Source organism: Lupinus angustifolius, chromosome LG10 (assembly GCF_001865875.1).
Source record: "Lupinus angustifolius cultivar Tanjil chromosome LG10, LupAngTanjil_v1.0, whole genome shotgun sequence".
Classification (NCBI taxonomy): Eukaryota; Viridiplantae; Streptophyta; class Magnoliopsida; order Fabales; family Fabaceae; genus Lupinus; species Lupinus angustifolius.
Window position 1 is genome coordinate 414,766 of NC_032018.1, and position 20,886 is coordinate 435,651.

Consider the following 20,886-nt stretch of genomic DNA (forward strand, 5'->3'; position numbering starts at 1 on the left):
CATTCAGAACAGACAAAGCCCAAATAAAGGAGGTCTGGAGATTAACCCGGGCCCATTGACTAGCCCTGTAAGTTGTAACATAGCCCAGCCCGTCGATCTTAAACTTCAATGGCCTATTTTTGTGAAAAGTGAAGCCCACTTTGCAATGTAATTCGTTTTCATGAGGGTGGAAATTCTCCTTTCTTTATCCGAAACTTCGAATTGGTTACCGATGAGTGTTGGTTCAAGTATTACATGTTTAATTGTTTGATTCCCCTTAAGTAAGGTTTTGGATTTGAGTATTATGGATGGAAAAATATTTGTTTAGAGAATTAGCTTTACATACCCGTAGATGTTTCCGACTCAAACATTATTGGTTTTAGTGCATATATATATATATATATATATAACATGTCTCTCCAAATCCAATTAATGTTCAGACATGACAAGTTGATATTTTTGTTTGATTCAGAAATCAACATCAAGCAAAAGGAGCATATATATTGAATATTCCCCACTTCAATGGTCCCCTTTCTTTCTGGACTATATATGAAATGAAATAATAGCATATGTGGATGCCTAACTAGCCATGATTTAGTTGAACCCATGGATGCCAACCTTTAATTTGTTCTTGATTATCTTGCATATTCTTTCAACAAGAACTCAATATTAAACAGCAATATCATTTTGCAAAAGGGTCAAAATCAAAGCTAAGATTTGAGCTATGTGCACTTTTCCTTGATGGCTATTACATAGTGATATAATGGAAGTAATAGTATGGTGCACCTTGCCGTGCATATCAATTATATTAATATACAAGTTTACTTGCTCCAACAATATCCTTGTCATAATATTAGATGGAGATTACCTGTATCCCCAACTGTATCTTATTTCCTTTCTCAAGCTAATTATATGTTAACACGTGAATAAAAAAATATTTTTAAAAATAAAAAATAACACTTTAATTGGTTTGAGACACGGAGTGAAACATCGTGTGTGAGAGGTGATCACTGTCCCCTAATATTGATTTATTTGTCATCAATGACATAACAACGAGGGAGGAAAGCAAAGTAGAAAGGTGTGTTAAACACCACATTCAAGATGACATTGACTGAAGGAAAAACTAGGGTAAAGAAATATGTGTGGAATAATGTGACATCATTTATTTTTCCACCAGAAAAAATGGTGGTCCTTGTTTGATTTTGCTCTACTAGTTACGTGATTAAGTTCTTTGCTATGTAACTATGCTACCAATAAAAGTTGATTACGAAAGCGCAATATAAACATGTGTTCAGCCAAGTCTATTCATCATTAGAGAAGTGGTTTCTTTAAGTTCAACCTAAACCTATAATTCTCACTAAAAATATTGCTACAAGAAAGTTATTCCTTTTTTTTATAGTGATACAATGCTTAAGGTGGTGGCAACTATAGTTTATCATATTATCCTCCTTTAATTAAGAAGTTGTCACGACTACGTAATAATTAAGTTTCAACCATGATAATTGATAAATCACTTTCTGGTGGTAGGCTATGAGTGAAAGAGTAAGGTTCCTCTCCATTAATGGAGAGGCAAGTGACACACATTAACACACAACATGTAGCATGCAATAACAATTTTACCCTTTTGTGTATCATAAAATTACTTTTTTGCCATTAAAAATGTGAGCAAAACAATCACTTGTAATGGAGAGGATCCTTGTTTTGAGTGAAAATGCCTAACACAGAGAATAACTATACTTTGAAATTTGAATATACTTTAATGAATGATGTTATAATGACTTTCTTTAATTTATTCCCCTTACTTTGTTATGATTTGGATTTTGGAAATGTGGATATGTATATATATAAGATTGAAGAGATAAAGAGAATAACTATAACATGAGTGATGAGTGACTAATAGTATATGATATCTCAAAATGGACAAATTTCTATTTTCTTTTTAATAAAATAAATAAATTTATAAGTTAATCTGTAGTTATGTTTATGATTTTTACAATTTTACTTCGTTTTGAGAGATTACAAATTTAACTTACTGAAGCTTATTTAGTGGACAAAATTAAATTACGGATATGACATAAAATTGATTGGTCCAGTTGATGAATAATAGTACATCTTTCTAGATGAAGAAGCATGAAATTAAAGTCACATATTTTTTTCATGCCATGAAATATGAACCATCAATAACTTTTGGCAACAGATTAAAGTTGAAGCAATAGAGACGTGTTATATATATATATGTAACCAAATGGTGAAAGAGAAGCATTCCAAAAGAAGAAACATATTGGTGTGAGGCTTCCTGAATGATAGTGTTACAGGTTGGTGTTGTTTGCAATAAGACAAGTAATTTCTATATATCTAACATAAGATATAACTACAATGCATTGTAATTATGAACTAAACAATTACATTATCAATTATGATGGAGTATTAATCATGCATGTTTGTCATAACATTTAAAATATCGATCTCTCATGAGAAACACATTAAAAATCACATATAGTTGAAGATTGAGCTATAATTGATGACCTCTATATAATATTCTTGAATCTGTTAGGGTTAAATCTTGACTTTAGATTAATGGACAATTGAGTAATGATTTAATTACTTTTTTTTGACTGAGTTTCTAAACCTATTTCTTGTCTCAAAGTCGACATCTAATGGTTTATTGCTTCTCTTTTCTTGTTTTTCTTCTCTAAAACCTTATGCAACTATTTTTCTCTTTTACTATAAATTACCTTGCCTACAAAAAAAACAATATAACTTTACTTTTATACAACGTTATATTAAAGTTAACCTCTATTTTATATGTATATTCCTTAAAAAAAATATCAGAAATCATCCACAATTTTCATGTAAGGTATACTATACTTGTGTGAAAAGTCCAAATAATTGGACACCTAATAGATGGTTACAGGTAGTAAAGAAGACAATGAGTGTTGGTTGAGGGGTCACCATATCTAAAAAGTGCTCATAAATAGTATGGCCTATCATATTCGCCATGAATATATATAGACAAAACTATATACGTATATATTCACTGCATATACAATGTAATCAAAGCAAAAGAATACACCCTTATATAGAAATGTTAAAAGAAAAACATGTTAGTTATATAATGTAATCCTATGTTGTGCCTAAATTTCAGTTTAATTGAAATGGTTTTCTAGCTTCACTCTTTTTATACTAACTTTTATTTGATATTTTTTTAAGGAGAATACAATATACTCAAGTTTGATAGGTTTGTTTATTTTTTATTTCGATTTATTTTTATGCTCATAAAGTACTTGAGCAAACTCATAAAGTACACTAAAGCATATTAGAAACATAATATTAGGCGAGTTGGTATCCATGTCGAATTGTCGAGGACTTTTTACTTTTAAACACAAAGGTAAAATTCCATACATCACAAATATTCACAATTAATTCCATTCAACAAACTTTATATTTAAGTAATACAAAAAGGTAATGTTATATACTATATATGTCCAATTGAATAAATCTCTTGATAAAGTTATGAAACATATAGTATAAGCAATTAAGTTTAAATTCTCCACAATCATATAATTTTTACATGTACTAATTTTGTATTTGAAATTTTGAAAACCCTAAAATTATCCCATAATATCAAAATCAGATCAATTAATTATTTTTTTGACATCTAACAAATATTATTTTGACTTACATTCTAATATTTAAATACTAATTTCAAATTTTATCTTTTCAAAATCAAATTAGTACACGTGAAAATCAAAAATAGAAAAAAATGAATTTATATTCTAAACAATATACAACAATATTCAGCTTCTCTATGTGCCCTGGGGATATTGTCATGAAGGGTCTAATTATTGCATAAGATCAATTGTTCCTAATTAATTAAAGACTAGCATTAATACGAAGAAATGAAAATATGTTTCTTTAATAAGAAGATCAGCTACATGTCACAAATTAATAAAGGGGTGCATTGGAAATACATGCATCCCTTAATTGTTTAAGTCACACTAATTGGCCCAGGAAGGAAAGAAACCGAAGATGATTTATTCTGCTCTATGGTCTTAGCCTTTGGGGCTGCAAGAGTGAGTTCTAGATCAGGTGTTGCAATTGGCAGAGTCACATTTGAAGATTTCATAAGCCTGATTTGCACAGCTTCATTATGTTCTGCTTGAAAATGAGAGCAATTATCACTAGTTTTTTGTTCATTTGATTTGGTTTGTTGTTGAAAAGATTTAAGGCTCCCTAGCAGAGACAAAGTAGCATCATTCACAACTCCACCACATTTGGATTTCACAAGTTGATTAGTACAAACTGAGTCACCCAAGTTGCTATTATTGGTGAAGCTAATAGGAGCTGCTTTGTTTGTCTTACCGCTACCCACCTGCCATAGTATTTACTTTACCATCAGGACTTCTTCCAAAACTCGACTCGCAAAGAGATTCGTAGGGTTAGATGAATAAAATAGAAGTATAGGTTGAACCACTCCTCATACTTCAATTAGTAAATTTTGTCTTATAAAAAGTAGAAGTATGAATAACATTGTTGATACTAAAAGAGAAAACATAATAATAAATAAGGATAAAATTAATAATTTTGTACCAAGTCAAAGAGACTTGAACGTCGCTTCTTCTTATTAATGGTTGCAAGTCTGAGAAAGTACTTTTGAGCATGGCTAGCAACTTGGGTTGGGGTTCTTGTAGTGACATAGTTTCTTGAGATACCCCTCCAATCACCTTTACCTAGCTTCTCAAGTCCAACAAGGAATATTCGGTGCTCTTCTTCTGTCCATGGAACTCCTAATATATTATATATGCACCACAACCATGTTAGAATGAAGAAAATAGTACCAAAATTATTGAAAGTCACTGCATACTTCCATATATAATTGCAGGTAAAAAATTGCAGAAAATGAGTGATGGAAATAGACTCAAACAGAAAAGATAGAAACAACCAAACATAATAATAGATGGATTATAAGACAAAACTAGGATTAACAATTACATTATGTTTTTATTTTGTCCAATAAGATTATGCAACGGTTTTTTTTATTATAAAAATTATATTAAGACAGATAAATCTTGAAGTTATTTCTCCTTTAAAAAAAAGAAGGTTTTATAAGTTTGTTGTAGAATCGTAATTTGGAAAAATAATATCATAGTGAAAACAACATACATACATATATATATATACCTTTCTTCCTCTCTTGTGGTCGAACTATGAGACCATCTGATAGATACCCAATAGAGGTTCTATCAGTGTTTTCATCAATGATTAATCTTGATGAAGCAAAGGAGCTAGAAGATGATGATATGGGTAAGAAGGAATCCATGCTAAAGCTTTTCTTCATACAAGATGATGAAGAAGATGATATATCTAGTTGAACACCAAAGAGACGTAGTCCTACAAATGTCCCTCTAAAAGAAGTGCATGTCCTAGAATTATGACCAATGTTTCCACAATGTGAACACTTTCTTCCCATTTTTCACTTCAACAACAATTGAACTTTGTATATCTGAGAAGAAAGAGAGACAGAATAAGAAGAGATATGTTTGGTGGTATATAATATATGATAGATGAGGGATGTGTGGGGTTTATGAAACTGGACGCACACCTACACAAATTAATTGGATGGTCATAGTTTATTCATTGTTTCTTACTTTTGCAAATTTCAATTCTCTTCTCCCTTCGGCTTTTATAACAAAAATATATACTTATATAGATACCATATCTTGTTTGAGATGCGTCCACCAATATACTATATATCTTTATGCTTATTCAGGGCAATATAAAATTTTAATTATATTGTAAAAACTATTAGACTTTATATATTGTTGTATTTATTCAAATATGAAGTTTCACATTGGATAGGAAAGGAAGAAAGAAAAGGTTTATAAGTGGAAATACTCATAAAATAAATATCTTAAAGTTTTAATTCAAAACGTACGTGGTGACTCTCCACTGTTCTCATGTCTGAGTAATAATGGATCTAAATGAAGTAAACTTAAATTGATCTAAATGATTTTAGTGTGTCTATGTGGAATATAAGTTAAATCTATTTTTATATAAAATAATAATACAAATTAAATATGTAGCTAACTTTAAATTTTACATACATATGGTTTTAGTTCCCAATGTATAATTAATTTTAGTTTGTCCTTAGTTTTAAAATTAATTATAGGAAGTACAAATTAAAAATTAAAATAGATTTTAAACTAAGAACTAAAATTAATTTTTTTAGAAATTATAAGAATCAAAACTCAACAATTACACGAAGTAATTAAAACGAAATTCAGTATATTTTGAATAAGTAAAATCATATTTAAAGATTTAGAATTAAATTGAGATTGGTCCTTGCATCAGTTGGAAGCCTTGGTAAGGGGTAATATACAAGAATATTTTTGAAGATAATATATATCAATGTATGTGCCTATTTGTATTTTTTAGTGCCATATATTATAATTAAATCTATTTTTCTGTGAACATACATAAGATGGGAATCAATGTGTAAAGACACGTTGGGTCAGAATTTCTCTCAAATTCAATATGTGGAATGTAGGCTATCATCTATGTATGACTGATTTGGAAAAAGAAATATCATTGGAAATAAGTGCTTTGAAAGTTGTGTCCATCAAACCAAAATCACTTGGCATAAATATTACTAAAATTGTATATGTATATGTCTTATTAATTTTGTAACGACTCAATAGTTATTCCACAATATGCTATTGAAAGTCATACATATATGATCTTGTTTTCTAGAAGACTTGAAAACCCTTCTATGGGTTCTTTATTATTCAAACATTTTATAGTACTAGACCTAATATTTTTCATCAAGGGTCCTTAACTACGGCACTTTAATTTAGGATTCTTTGGGATACATTTTTTGCAACACAAAATACATGTTTCCATGATAGATTAAATTTATCTCTTCCAGAATGAGAAATGCATATAAACAAAATGTTGATCTAGTAATCAGGATATGATAGTATCAAATATTCGATTTCTAAGAGTGACACTGGTTAGGAGTAACAATTATACATCCTAAAAGATAGTAATCAGGATATGATAGTATCAAATATTCGATTTCTGAGAGTGACACTGGCTAGGAGTAACAATTATACATCCTAAAAGATATTAGTTTTTTACATAAATAAGTGGAGAAATATTATTTGTAGTAACAAAAGATGAGAAATGCATCCCTTCTTACGCAAAAGTTTATTTATTTTCAATTGTTGAAAACATACATGACTGATACATATAAAAAAAACTCTTAAATATATCATTTACCTTTTGAGTCTTATTGCTATCTCGTCATTTAAAGAGTAAAAAATTACTCATAAATAAGACACTATAACTTTAAAAAAACCTCAAGATAATGCTTTTATAATTTTTTTTCATTTATAAACTCTTCACTTATTTCTTCTCATATAACATACAACTCCACACACAGATTTACATAACACAACAGATATACCATATCATGTTTTAAAAGCATCATTAATGCACAATTACCACTGCCATGATTAAAATGTGAGATTCAATTAGTAAAGGAAGGATAATGATATTCTTGTTCCATATGTAACATAATTAATATATCTATATATATAAAAAAAAAAAAGATATGTTAACCTAAGTGAAGACGTTTTTTAGAAATAGCATGCTAACATTATGCATTAGACTTTTAAACAAAGTTAACTCTCATTTTTTAGTTGCAATAGATTTAATAATAGATGTATTTTCATAATTTGTATTTTACAAATAGAGGAGGGTCAAGTTTAAAATGTTCAAAAATCTTGGTGCACTATATTAACCTAATCCTTTTAAAAAAAAACTTCTTCCCCTAGATTAATATATATATATATATATAATAAACTTATACATTTTGGGTAGTTATCTCATCAACCTAGCTATTGATTTAATGTGGTTACTAAATCTGGGCCAACTTGTTTGGAATTTCAGCATCATGAGTTTAATAATACAATTGCAATTGAACCAAGTTGAGAATTGTTTATTTTAATTTCTTCATCAGAAAACATCCATTCGGTCATTTAATTGAGACTAATTTGGCATTATAATGGGAAGGAATCTTTTTGGAAGAGAAGATACTGCTATTGACATGATACTACTATGATATGTTTGTTTATCTTTGCTTCTTTCTTTACTTTCTCATTAATCTAATCATAAATCCTTTCCATGTCTTCGAGGAGTATTATCTCAATATAAAATACTATGATCCATCATTAGTCTTATACTATTGCAAATAATTCTCAACTTCTTGTGTTCCAATTTTCTTGTCTCCCAATTTATATTTCTCACTTCTCTATAATTCTAAGCTCTTAAGATTTCATATCTTCATAATCATTATTATAGTTTTAGACAAAATTGATAGTCAAATTATTAATATGTGAAAAAAATAAATGTGACATACTTGATCACTTCATGTGCATATTGTTTGTTAATAAAGTATAATTAACAATATAAAAAACTTTTATATTGTAGATGATGCATATATTTTTTTCACAAATAACAATAAAATACCACAAGGTACGAGGCAATTAATACATGCCTTGCCTTAATACACTATACTATAAATCCCCTAAAAACATGGTATGGTGTATTATTCTTAGTATAGAAACCGTTGTCCCCACCGGAAAATCATACTGATTACTTAATTAGAAGACACCATTTCACGTGTTAAAGTAATATAGTAGTACCATTTTACTATATATATATATATATATATTATATTACAGTATCAAATATTATATCATAATAATGTGTAATCGGACTAAAGAATTAGATGTTATTTTTTGTTTGAACCAAATGTATCTTTAAAGAAGATGATCTTATTCCAATCAGATTGAATTATTATGGATAACAAAGGATTCAATTGAATTCTCAAGTATTAATGTATTATGTAGTGAATGTACTTGATTTCGTTTATATAAATTTTAATAACATAAATCAATAATTTTTAAATAAACAATTATCTTGGTAAATATAATTTAATCCCCTATCATAAGCCACATCAAACACTCACTTATAATTTATCTATCTTTGGGTATCGTGAATGTATTACTTTCAAACATAGGATGTGGAAAAAAGGTGAAGAATGGGGTAGGTTTGTTCCCAGGTCGCAATCAATCAAGGATATAAACAATAATATATCATAAGTAATTAATCTATCATATGCATCTTTATCATGATCAATCATATATTATAATATATGTATATATATATATATATATATCCTGCAAATTGAGGTATAGTGGAAGAAAAGATAGAGATATTGGCTGAATATCCAATGTACAATCACTTAGCTTTGTTTCTCCAGAAATAATTATACGCCACTAAAATTGAAAGAAATGCACTATATATTAAGATTTAAGAGTATTAGCCTTACATCTTTTCTCAATTCCATATGCACTACTTGGTCGAGGCCAAGGGTCATGATAACTATATTTATATATTTGTTAAATTGGAACATTAATCATGCAATATTTTAATACTCGGTGGCTTTCTAATTTTGCTAAGGGGTATCATCATAGCTTTCTCTAGTCAAAAGTAATTACAGAAATTAAGCAATATAACATCGTGCAGATGAGAAATCTTGGAGTTGTACTTGAGAGTGCATTATGTGCATGCACTACTTGTCCAATCATTTCAATACTTTAGCTACTATCATTCAATTTAAACATATAGAACTATAAGGCTAGAATAATCACACATCGCATCATAGTGTTATTTTTACTGTGTGGAATTATCAATTATTGAACCAATGAATATATATTTTAAATGTACAGTAAGATTCGTATCTCTTTGTTTATTGTATAGTATTTATTTTGCACTTATGTTGGACATTGAAGTATACAAGTAGACTTCAAAATAAATATATAAGAAGATAACCGTATGAAGTACTGTCTCAACATAAGTGACTCATTGACAATTTAATTTATTCCATTTTCACAGTCATTTTAAATATTCACGAACATTAAAAATATATTTATGAATATTTCTTCTAACTATAAATCAAATTGTTATGACTTGGAGTAACAATTTTAAATGCATTTTTATTATAAACTTCTCTCGAGATTAAGTTTAAATATTTTAAGACATTTCTATCTCTTAAAATGACCAATATAATTAAGTTACATTCTCTCAAGGCATCAGTGTGATAATAATGAGTTTTCAAGGATATAGGTGAATGTAATTTTTGAAATAAGATAAATGTAGAACATAATCAAATATAATATAAAATCTTCAATATAATTTCACTTATAATATTTATTTAATAGTAGAGATTATATGTTTTTTCATTTTAGATTGAAGTAAAAAACATTCAAAATATGATAATATTAGCTCTTCTATGAGAGACATTTATAATACATAAGAATCTAAATTCAGATTTTGCTCAATGAAATTGCATGAACCACATAAATCAAAGATTTAATATGTATATATTGATAATGTAAGTATTTTTAATTATTGCTGACTCTAAAACAAAAATATATAAATTAATAATGAATAATATAATATAAAAACTTTACAATAATCGTATCATAAATCAATCATAAATTAATTAGGTTGGTGCTTCTAATACTTATACATAACAGTTTTTAACATTCTCTATATTTATTTATTATTTTTGTAAAATTTGATGAGTCTAAAATTGTAAAGGGCCCAATTGTAAGAGCAAAAGAGTGAGCCCAAACAATATGAGAATGATGCATCTGAGGCAAACGCAACAATGGCGGAAGAAGAAGAAGAAGAAGAATCGAAGCTTCCACAACTTTCACCCGATCCTCCTCCTTTAACATTCGATCCAAGTCGAAGTATGTATCACTCTTTCGCCATTTTCCCTTTTATCATCAATGGAAATTGGTAACTAGAGTACAACTTCATAGCCTTTTCATAATTCTGAGCTCACTTTTTTTACCATCAGAACATACTCTTCAAGTAGAATGTGTGCTTTGCAATTTGGCCAATTGATACCAATTGCCCTGTGTGTTGATAAAAGACAAATACATAATATGCTATTGATGCTTGTGTTGTATAGAGTAGTGTTTTATGTCAAAAGCCAACAAAATGAGGTAAGAACAATTCATTGAAGATGCTCTAACAGAACAAAATGGTCCTACTGAAACCCCCTAAGCATTAAAATAAAAAACCCTTCACCACAAAACTTTAAGTAGTGAACACATGGTTGATTAATCTAGATCTACAACATTATTAGTTTCGGAAGACATATGCATTGCAGTTCAAAGGAAAACTGCATGTTGGCATTGCACATCATAATTAGAAAATAAACTGCAATGCACATTAGGATAATAACACAGAGCTCTACCTACATGCTTCGTGTTGGCATTTGGATAATAACAAAACAAATAATAACTAAACATATGAAACCAATTAAATCATAGATAAGATTATGCTTTCTAACTCCTATAAGCTAGTTAGCTTAATTGATAACAAAAGCTACATATTTCAATAAACTATGAACTTATAAGCTGGTATTATGGCTTATAAGTTAGGGGCCTACTGCTTTTGTCATTTTACACCTGCACTGCCAGCAATCTGAGTTAATCTTCCCAAATGGTTGCGATATAATCAGCTAGTATATCAAATTTTAGCTTTCAGCTAGCTTATGAGCTAATTATGCCAAACATAGCCATTAATGAATTTGATAGAACCTCCATTTCCAGTGTATCAGAAACACTCCAAATGAATTCACTTTTATCAAATGATTGATTAACATGCCACATTGGCCCCCAATGGCCTATTCACACATTACACTTACACCAACTAATAGTATAACTACCCTACTAATCATTAACTATAATATTTATTATCATTGAGTGAGTGTCACACCCAATTCTAAGGGAATGCTTTTTCGACTACCCAATAACAATTTAGGAAAAAGAAACAAACTTTGGTGGAAACATGAAAAGGAAAAGAAGTGATTGGCACCCTTGACTGTAAGAACAGAGAGAGTCGAACTTGGGTAGACCAAGGTTGGTTTTGGAGTGTTGGAATTTGGAAATGTGAAGCCTCTCCCCTTTTTCCACAACATCTACAAACAGAAACCAAAAATGGAAAAAAGGAAATATTTTTTAAGCATCGATGATTGATAAAATTAAGAATCACATGGCATCAAGAACTTTTCATATTTGTGGAGTATTAAGTGTTTTAATATGATCTAAATATTTTTATCATCACTCATAAATTAAAATGCAATGTCTGTATTAAAATTATGATTAAATAAAAGTGTTTTTTGAATTATCAGCACAATTTTATCGCTCATATGTTAGCTATAATTGATTTTCAGACAAAAGTATTATAAATTAATAGTAGATAATGAACTGACAATGTAAAAAACTACACTATCGATGTATAGATTTAAAACTCTTGAAATTAATGTGTGTTCTAATACATGTTTTAATTTTGTAAGTTGGCAATAAAAACAAATACATATCAATACAAATGAGTTTTATAAGTAGAGACATTATTAATTTGAACTTATTCTTTTGGTAATTAATTAATGGGGGCATCCAATGAGAGGTGAGAGAGAGTAATTAGTTTTGAGTCAAACCAAAACTGATGGGTCCCACTTCAGGTGAAACGACGTCGGCACAAGATGAACGCAATAAATAAATAAATAAAATAAAATAAAATAAAAACGTGGTTTGATTTGGTGGGGATTAAAAAATGAGAGGAGTTGCAGGTTGAAAGTGTCGGTGGTGGTTTAAATCAAACGTATGTTTCTGCTTCATTCACCACAACACACACAACCACCTTAAACAACACAACACAACACAACTAAGAAAGAGAGAGAGAGAGAAAAAAACCAACTCCATTTTTCTCCTACTATCTATATCTATATATAATAACACGCATATATATAGATACATAATACTTACATAACCCATTTGTTTGAGGACCTAACAAGAGAGAGAGAGAGAGAAGAAGAATCCCTTTAGACAGAACAGAGCTACAGCTATGGCTGAATCCGTTTCACTCGACATGGAGAGGATCTATCTCAGTCGAAAGGTTTCACCCCTTCTCCTCATTTCTTATCAAGTTTCCATCTTTATACAAATCTATTCGTTTTTGCAACATTGCCTGCTTTGCAATTGTTTCCTGAAGAAGCCAATGCTTTTACATTATTCAGATTTTGTTTTTTTTTAAGCAGTGGCTTGTTTTTGCATTGGGATCTAATTTTAGAGATACAAAGCAGCAAAAAAAAACGATTTTTACTTGCTTTATTTGATTGTCATAAATTCATGGGAGTTGGTTTGTTTTCTGTCATGTTCTTCCTTTGAATTGAATCAACAAACCATTTTGGGTTCTGGGCATTCATGATATGTTACATGTTTAATGTCGTTCCACCCTTTATCTGTTATCCTCCTTCTCCTCTTAGATTTTCATTTGGTCATTGTTTTGGAGTTTCAATTATTTCTTCTTTGTTTCCATTTTATGCAATTCTATTCAACTCGACATGACATATCCAAACAAAACATTGATGTTTTCTTATAACTTCCTATACTATTGTCTTTGTATATCATACAAGTGTTGAAATATAGATGTAGTGATTTTTTGAAGAAATCTGGCTTTGTAACATTATTAACCAGCTCCTTTTGTTCTTCTTTTTGGTTTTTTGGTGGGGTCCGGGTCATTTCCCCCCTCCTATTTCCTATATGATGATGTTCATCATTTTTAAGGAATTGATCCTTTGTGCTTTGGCTTTTCTCTCACCTCAATTCTTTCCAAGTGCATTACAGTCTATGAGAACCTTAGCTATACCTTTCTTGTCCTTTATCTCATTGTATTGGTGATAGTTCTAGCTGCTCCTTTATAATTTATATATACGTTTTAGTTATTAGATCAGCTAAATTCATTCTTCTCCTTTTAAAATTTTGTAGATACTGTCCTCATTTTCACTGGCTTCACATTGTTTATTTTCTAAAACCTACAATGATTGGAATCTGGAATTACTTATTTCATTTATCTTTTTTTTTTAATGTTGATATTAACATGCTATTGCTTGTTAGTTGGGGTTGTCCAAAAAAGAGGTAAGAGCACATGACATCCACCATGTTAGGGAATAAATTATTTGGAGAAGTTTGGCATGGTTTTCCATTACTCAAGGTTCTATTTATTATCCAAAAGCTAGTTTCATCTTTTGTGCTTTTTTGTCCCACTTTCTCTGTGTGGTTAATTTTTTCAAGCTGTGTTTTTTGTCTTTCACTTATATTGGATTATTATTTCAGGAACATCTCATTCGGACTGGCTGTGGTTCAGTATCTGTCATAGTCTATGGTGATCATGACAAACCAGCTCTGATCACTTATCCAGATTTAGCACTAAATTGTAAGTATAATCAACTAAGCTAATACATTTTATTTTAGTTAACTACTCATTTTAAGTGTCAATATTCTGAATTAATTGTTTTGTTCTTCCTGAATAGATTAGTGATTGTATGTGTATGTTTCAACTCATTATCTTAATCTAATTGGAAAATGTATCCAGATATGTCGTGTTTCGAAGGATTAATTTTCTGTCCGGAGGCTGCTTCTTTGCTCCTCCACAACTTTTGCATATATCACATCAGTCCTCCTGGGCATGAGGTTTGTAACTTGATGGATTTGAATGTAATTTTATTGTATTTAGAGTAGAATGCTATTATTCACAGTTTCTCTGTAACTTCCGCAAGAGCTCTTGCAGTTAGGAGCTGCTGCAATTTGTTCCAATGATCCAGTCCCTTCTGCTGAAGACTTGGCAGATCAAATAATTGAAGTTCTCAACTATTTTGGGTAATTACAATATAGTTACTCTGGTTAATAATTTTTTAATGGTTAGCTTTGCTTTCATTTCTTGATCTGACAACCAAATATGTAGAATAGCAGTGCATATTTTGGGCACAATTTTTTTATTTATATGATGTATTTACTAATAGTTAGCACTTACTAATTCCTTGGCCAGGCTTGGTGCGGTAATGTGTATGGGAGTGACGGCTGGTGCTTATATTCTTTCTTTATTCGCAGTATGTACCGTATTCGCATTGCAGTTCAACAAATTCTTAGTAGTTTTAATATAAAGTCAATCCTATTAATTTGTTCTTATTTGCCACTGTGTTACAGATAAAATATAGAGAGCGCGTTCTTGGTTTAATACTTGTATCTCCTTTGTGCAAAGCTCCTTCTTGGAAAGAATGGATTTTTAACAAGGTTCCTTTCAGAAATCAACTGAACATCCATGTATGAGTTCTCTAATTTGATAACATTGCCTCAAACTGCTTGTAATTTTCAGGTGATGTCAAATTTATTATATTTCTACGGTGTATGTGGCTTGCTGAAGGAGTGTTTGCTTCAGCGATACTTCAGCAAGGTATTGTAATGCAACAAATCTTAATATATCTCTCTTTCATATGATATGTTACAAATTTTACTTGTCAACTTTAACAGGAAGTTCGTGGTAATGCCGAAGTTCCAGAATCAAAGATAGTCCAAGCTTGCCGAAAAGTCAGTGCTAAACTTCTTTACCTTGTCTGTACTGCCCTATAGAGGAAAGTGTGTTTACCTCGCTTCGCTCTGTTTCATTGTCTTGTTTCATTTTGCAGTTGCTAGATGAGAGAAAGGGTGTGAATGTCTCACGGTTTCTCCATGCTATCAATCAGTAAGATCTGCTTTGTAATTACTTCACCATATCTAATTGTGTATCAGCATGTTGAAATGCTCTAACTTTGTTTGCAGGAGGCCTGATATAACAGAAGGATTGAAGAGATTAAAATGCCGAACACTTATTTTTGTTGGCGATAGTTCTCCTTTCCATTCGGAGGCTCTTTACATGACTTCGAAACTTGATAGGAGATATAGTGCCTTGGTTGAGGTATGTGCTGTAAAATGTGAATGATGATGTCCATGATTAGTACATCTATCATGTATAGAAATTACAAAAAAGTATACTTAAGCAATGTAGACTTAAGCAATGTATAGTATCCTTGGAATGTGATGCAGCATGTAGAAATGTAAAAACATTCAAATTTTCTACTGCCTTCATAAGTGAGATGTCCCAGAATGTTTTTACATTCCCATTTGCCTATAATATTGTATTTCAAAACCCCTATCAAACAAGGGCAAGTCACATTCCTAAATGAAGATGATCAAGAATGTTGTAAAAACATTGTGTGAATCATAGGCTTGAAATTTGATTTTATGGGTTTTTTTGACTCCTCTAAAGCAAGAGTGTATCTACCTTTAGATCATTTATTACTGATTAAGATCATTGAGCATTTTATCTTTATTTATAAACAATCTCACTTTAAGGATCCAAATTTATGATATTGTACTTTTAACTAGTGTTGTGTTGAATATGATATTAATTTGTAATTTTTGGTATTACCAAGTGTATCCCTCATCTTTTTTGGGTAAGGAACTAATCTCTTTCGGATTTCCCGGTTCGTGGTTGCCTCTCCCAACAAGGTGTCATTCCGATGACCCTCGACCTTGGGGATCCAGTTAGGCCTTACACCACTAAACCAATATCTTGTAATTGCATGCACACATAAATATACATAAACTAGATTTGCATGCACTCATAAATATACATAAACTAGATTTGAGTGATATCATATATTGGTTTATATGGCAGGTTCAGGCTTGTGGATCAATGGTCACAGAGGAACAACCACATGCAATGGTGATTCCAATAGAGTACTTTTTGATGGGTTATGGTTTGTATAGAGCATGCTATTTAAGCCACAGCCCAAGGAGCACTCTTAGTCCATCTTGCATCTCTCCTGAACTCCTTTCTCCTGAAAGCATGGGATTGAAGCTAAAGCCTATAAAGACACGTCTTTCACTTCAACTTTAATAATATATAAATATATACTTATATAATTTAAACATTTCCCTTCTTTTTTTTCTTTTCTTTTATATATTATTAAAAAATATTGTTTAAGAATTAAGAGGGATATAGAAATGGATGGAGAGATAGCTATTTGTAAATAGAAGGGGGGTTGAGGATTTGTGGGAATATATAAATATATAGAGAGAAAGTTGCCTTCATTTATTTGTAGTTAAGACATTAAGGAATCATTGAATTGTATCTGTAAATTCCACATGGACTCTAAATTTATTTATGGTGATGAGCAATCAATTATCCAAAGGGACCCTTTGATTTTTAAGACATTCTTCCCACAACTTGGACAGTTTTTCCTATATTTCTGACCTTGAGGTAGTCATTTGCAATGAAAAGGATGAATCACTATTTTTGTTACTATGCTTAAAATAGTTAAACCAAAGTAAAGAATAATGTTACTGTATACGTTTTAAGCCTTAGGTATTTAACAGGCTAATGTCAATGTTGTTTAAACTATAAAAGCTTCTAGATTAACTTAAATTAACTATGTTATTACCAAATTGGATAACCTTTATAATATGCATTTATTTTAATTTATTGTTGAGAAATTTTACTTTTTTTACCATGTTGAATCAAATGGTAGGCAAGAGAAATCTCAAGGTATTCTATGTCAATGTTTTTGAGATTGAATTCTTGAAAGAAACAATTTTTGGAAGGGATAGAGACAAATACTTATAGAGGATTAGCCCAATGGCAACTAATAAGGCAATTTAAACTTGTTGTGCTTTGAATTAACATTACTTTAATAACAATGATTTGTTTCATTGACAGTAACCATCCAATCTGATTTAACCTGACCCAACTTCGATTTTAGCTGGTTCAATTTGGTCCAACCATGAAAATTGTATCATTGGAAAAGTGTAGCATTGGACCAATCAACAATGATTCATGGTAATACAAGTTATTGTTACATTAGAGTGGAGGAGATAGGGTAAAATTGTCAAGGGCTGAGAGAGAAGAGACATGTGTGTGCGCTTCTAAAACGGTGTTAAGAAGCAAATAATATTTTTTGGTTTTCCATTCTCCTCTTGTATGAGAGGTAATCCTGTGTCCGAGTCGGAAATATCCATAGATATGTGAGACTAACTCTCCTAATGAGTATTTTTTTCATCCACAAAATTCGAAACCGATATATTATTTAAGAGGAATCAAACATATAACATTTCAAAGGTAAAACAAATAACTTCAATGCAAAAAAACATTGAAAATATATAGAGGACCAATATAGTAACTTTTTGCATTGAATCCAATGCTAGACAAACCGATTTTATGATGTCATGTATCACGTGTTATCTTGCACCTTATTGGTGGAGAAGATGGGACCTAATATTTCATGCTTATCTGGACCAACCACATGCACCAAAAATGTGATTTTTATGTCACGTTGTTATGTAACAAAAACCTTAAATTTAACATCATATTTATTGTAGTTTAAAACACTCGGTGCTTGGATATTGAGTTTTTGTTTTTACTTTTTAAGTGTTGCCCACTAAATCATTCAGCCAATTTTGGTGCAAAAATTTCATCTTTTTTAAGATCCGATCTTCAAACCCAAGTGGGTCTCGAACCATTTCTGCTATTTAGAAGATGAAGGCATTGTTATGGTTTGTAGTTGTGTCACTTGTGGTTTCACTCTCACACTGCTCCAAGAAACCGGTGGGGATTGCTAGAAAGGAAGATGTTCCTTACATTAAATGCCAAGTGTGTCAAAAACTCTCTAAAGAGTTGCATCACCAAGTTCACAAGAAGCAAACTCAGATCTCTCCCAAAAAGGTTTTTTTTCATCCTAATTTAGATGTTTTTTTCTCTCTGGGTTGCTTCATGTTGTGTCTGTTTCAGTAGAATGATTTTGTGTATTTTGGATGTTAGATCACGGAGTATGAGATTATTGAGATAGCAGAGAATATTTGTAATCTGAAAAAGGCAGAAGCTGATTGGATATTGCGTATAGATATTGTGGAAAAGGAAGATAGGTTGGAGGTAACGGAATTCAACTTTTGATTTTTTTGTTTAGAAATCTTAGTTTTACACAATTTTCATTTTATGTTTATATTGTTATACTGTATCATGTTTTCCCCTTTTGCTGCACCTTGTCATTTCTGAATTGAAATCCTCTCCCGTATAGCTGACTCTCCAGTACTAGAGAGGATCCCAGACCGTCATTTCTGGTTATTTGAATTGGTGCTTTCATTTGATTAGTGACTTGTTTATATTCACTTTGTTGACATTTTTTTTCAAATTTCCTCTATTATTTATCAGCTAGTGGGACAAGATTCTGAAGGTCAATGCAATTCTGAATGCAAGACAATTGAGCGAGCCTGTCAGGAGGTGTGTCACTTTTTTCATTGTTTTAGTTCATCACTAGTGAATTGCACTTTCTATTTAGGTTCTGAAATGGCAACATTACTATAGGATAGAGGGTGAAGGGGTCAATTTTAGATTACTATATTCTCAATCAATTTTACACTACTATGTTGAAGAATGCATTGTACCAGCATTAGTTAAATATCATATATCCTTTCTGCATTATTATTCGATGAATTACTATGCCGGACTGAATCATTAATTTGAATTTGCAGGTCATAGGATATTCGGATACAGATGTTGCCGAGTACTTGTATAAATCCAAGCCAGATGTTGATTCATTGCTCAACTATCTTTGCAAAGACCTTACTAAAGCATGTAGTACCAAGCCACCCCCAGTCCCTAAGGTAACTGCAATCTGAATTGGCATGTTTCTTTCATGTGAAACACTATTGGTGTGTTGTATTAATTCTCATTGTTTTTCAATTAGTCTTTTTCTGTTATATTGAGTATAGCTGCTGCTGCTGCTGCATAGAATATCACATTTTACTCTCTGATTAACTGTCCTTTTCTCAACACCAATTATATGCTCTTGCCTTTTTTCATTGTAGTTTATTCAACTATAGGAGATGTCATTTTCATGTGCTTTTAATGCAGGGTACACTTTACCTATACCCTGCACTATATGATCCAATTCCTATATAGTCCTCTAAAAAGTGTCCCTTCTTTGGACTATATAGTTTAGAAATTGCAACTTTATTTAACTCTGATATTCTCTAACTTCATATGCACTTGCGTTATTGTTTGATTACTTACTTCAGTTATCATCAAACTATTTTTTGTATATTGCAGGATAGGACTCCAGGTGAACCTTTTGTTGCAAAGTCTGATAAGGAGGCTGAAATGGAAAAGCTACTAAAATCTATGGAGGTATTTCTCTTTTTATTCTCATTTTATATCTTAGGAGGAAGATTATTTGCATTATGATCTTTACTGTATTTAATTCTGCTTCAGGGCATGCCAGGAGCACCTGGCATGAAAATGTACTCAAGAGATGATTTAATGAACATGAACAATTTTGGCAATGAAGATGTTGATGAGGAAGATGAGGATGATGATGAGGCTGATGTACCCTCAAAACTGGTACCATTTTGATCTAAATACCTTTTTATAGACAATATTGATTGAAATGTTCCATAATCACTCATGATAGGATAAAATTGCATCTTATAGGGAAGAGTCTTGAGAGAAAAAGAAAGTGGAAAAGGTGACTGGAAACAGGTGATTAAAAAAGGAATTTCAGACACAAGCGCAACACTGAAAAAACACGCCGACAAAGTTTCAAACCGGATACGAAAGTGGTGGAGGGGAAAGAAGACAACCACTTCAAAGAAGGGTTCAAAGGCAAGCAAGTCAGAACTTTAAGGTGCCTAGACACACTGCATCTCCTGGTTGTCTAAGATCTGCAAGCATTTCTACAAGTTTTGTTAGAGGTACAATCACTACATGGAATGATTTATATTCAAATGGATGATTAGCTATCATCTTTTTTTAAAACCCATTGTCTCGGCATTTATATTACAATTAATCACATGGTCTGGATCAGCAAGGCAGAGACATTGGATACTTGCAAAAAGGAGAGTTAAACTAAAAAGCAAACAAATAGAATTTCAAAGTTGACAATCACATCCTGAA

The 20,886-nt window shown here is 30.9% G+C and overlaps 3 protein-coding genes across 3 annotated transcripts; 2 read left to right on the forward strand and 1 right to left on the reverse strand.

Moving 5' to 3' along the window:
- On the reverse strand, window positions 3,866–5,620 carry LOC109357684 (myb-like protein I). Its single transcript, XM_019601689.1, has 3 exons — window positions 5,161–5,620; window positions 4,570–4,766; window positions 3,866–4,351 (listed from the first exon to the last, which is right to left on the reverse strand). The coding sequence occupies exons 1-3, from the start codon at window positions 5,447–5,449 to the stop codon at window positions 3,968–3,970; spliced, it is 870 nt and encodes a 289-aa protein (XP_019457234.1). The 5' UTR covers window positions 5,450–5,620; the 3' UTR covers window positions 3,866–3,967.
- Window positions 12,716–17,157, forward strand: LOC109357768 (pollen-specific protein SF21-like). Its single transcript, XM_019601809.1, has 11 exons — window positions 12,716–13,017; window positions 14,238–14,337; window positions 14,497–14,594; window positions 14,692–14,780; window positions 14,950–15,010; window positions 15,108–15,194; window positions 15,277–15,354; window positions 15,432–15,488; window positions 15,587–15,642; window positions 15,720–15,855; window positions 16,618–17,157. Exons 1-11 carry the CDS (start codon window positions 12,967–12,969, stop codon window positions 16,837–16,839), a joined length of 1,035 nt encoding a protein of 344 aa, XP_019457354.1. The 5' UTR covers window positions 12,716–12,966; the 3' UTR covers window positions 16,840–17,157.
- Window positions 18,336–20,825, forward strand: LOC109358716. Its single transcript, XM_019603120.1, has 7 exons — window positions 18,336–18,660; window positions 18,757–18,867; window positions 19,147–19,215; window positions 19,467–19,598; window positions 20,044–20,121; window positions 20,206–20,334; window positions 20,425–20,825. The coding sequence occupies exons 1-7, from the start codon at window positions 18,475–18,477 to the stop codon at window positions 20,614–20,616; spliced, it is 897 nt and encodes a 298-aa protein (XP_019458665.1). The 5' UTR covers window positions 18,336–18,474; the 3' UTR covers window positions 20,617–20,825.

Coding starts and splice junctions, on each gene's coding strand:
- LOC109357684 (XM_019601689.1), bottom strand. CDS start 5,449: ATGGGAAGAAAGTGTTCACATTGTGGAAACATTGGTCATAATTCTAGG. Junction 4,767..5,160: donor ACCACAAGAGAGGAAGAAAG/GTATATATATAT, acceptor ATAATATATTAG/GAGTTCCATGGACAGAAGAA. Junction 4,352..4,569: donor GTTCAAGTCTCTTTGACTTG/GTACAAAATTAT, acceptor ATACTATGGCAG/GTGGGTAGCGGTAAGACAAA.
- LOC109357768 (XM_019601809.1), top strand. CDS start 12,967: ATGGCTGAATCCGTTTCACTCGACATGGAGAGGATCTATCTCAGTCGA. Junction 13,018..14,237: donor GGATCTATCTCAGTCGAAAG/GTTTCACCCCTT, acceptor TTATTATTTCAG/GAACATCTCATTCGGACTGG. Junction 14,781..14,949: donor GAAGTTCTCAACTATTTTGG/GTAATTACAATA, acceptor TTCCTTGGCCAG/GCTTGGTGCGGTAATGTGTA.
- LOC109358716 (XM_019603120.1), top strand. CDS start 18,475: ATGAAGGCATTGTTATGGTTTGTAGTTGTGTCACTTGTGGTTTCACTC. Junction 19,599..20,043: donor AGCCACCCCCAGTCCCTAAG/GTAACTGCAATC, acceptor TGTATATTGCAG/GATAGGACTCCAGGTGAACC. Junction 20,122..20,205: donor AGCTACTAAAATCTATGGAG/GTATTTCTCTTT, acceptor ATTCTGCTTCAG/GGCATGCCAGGAGCACCTGG.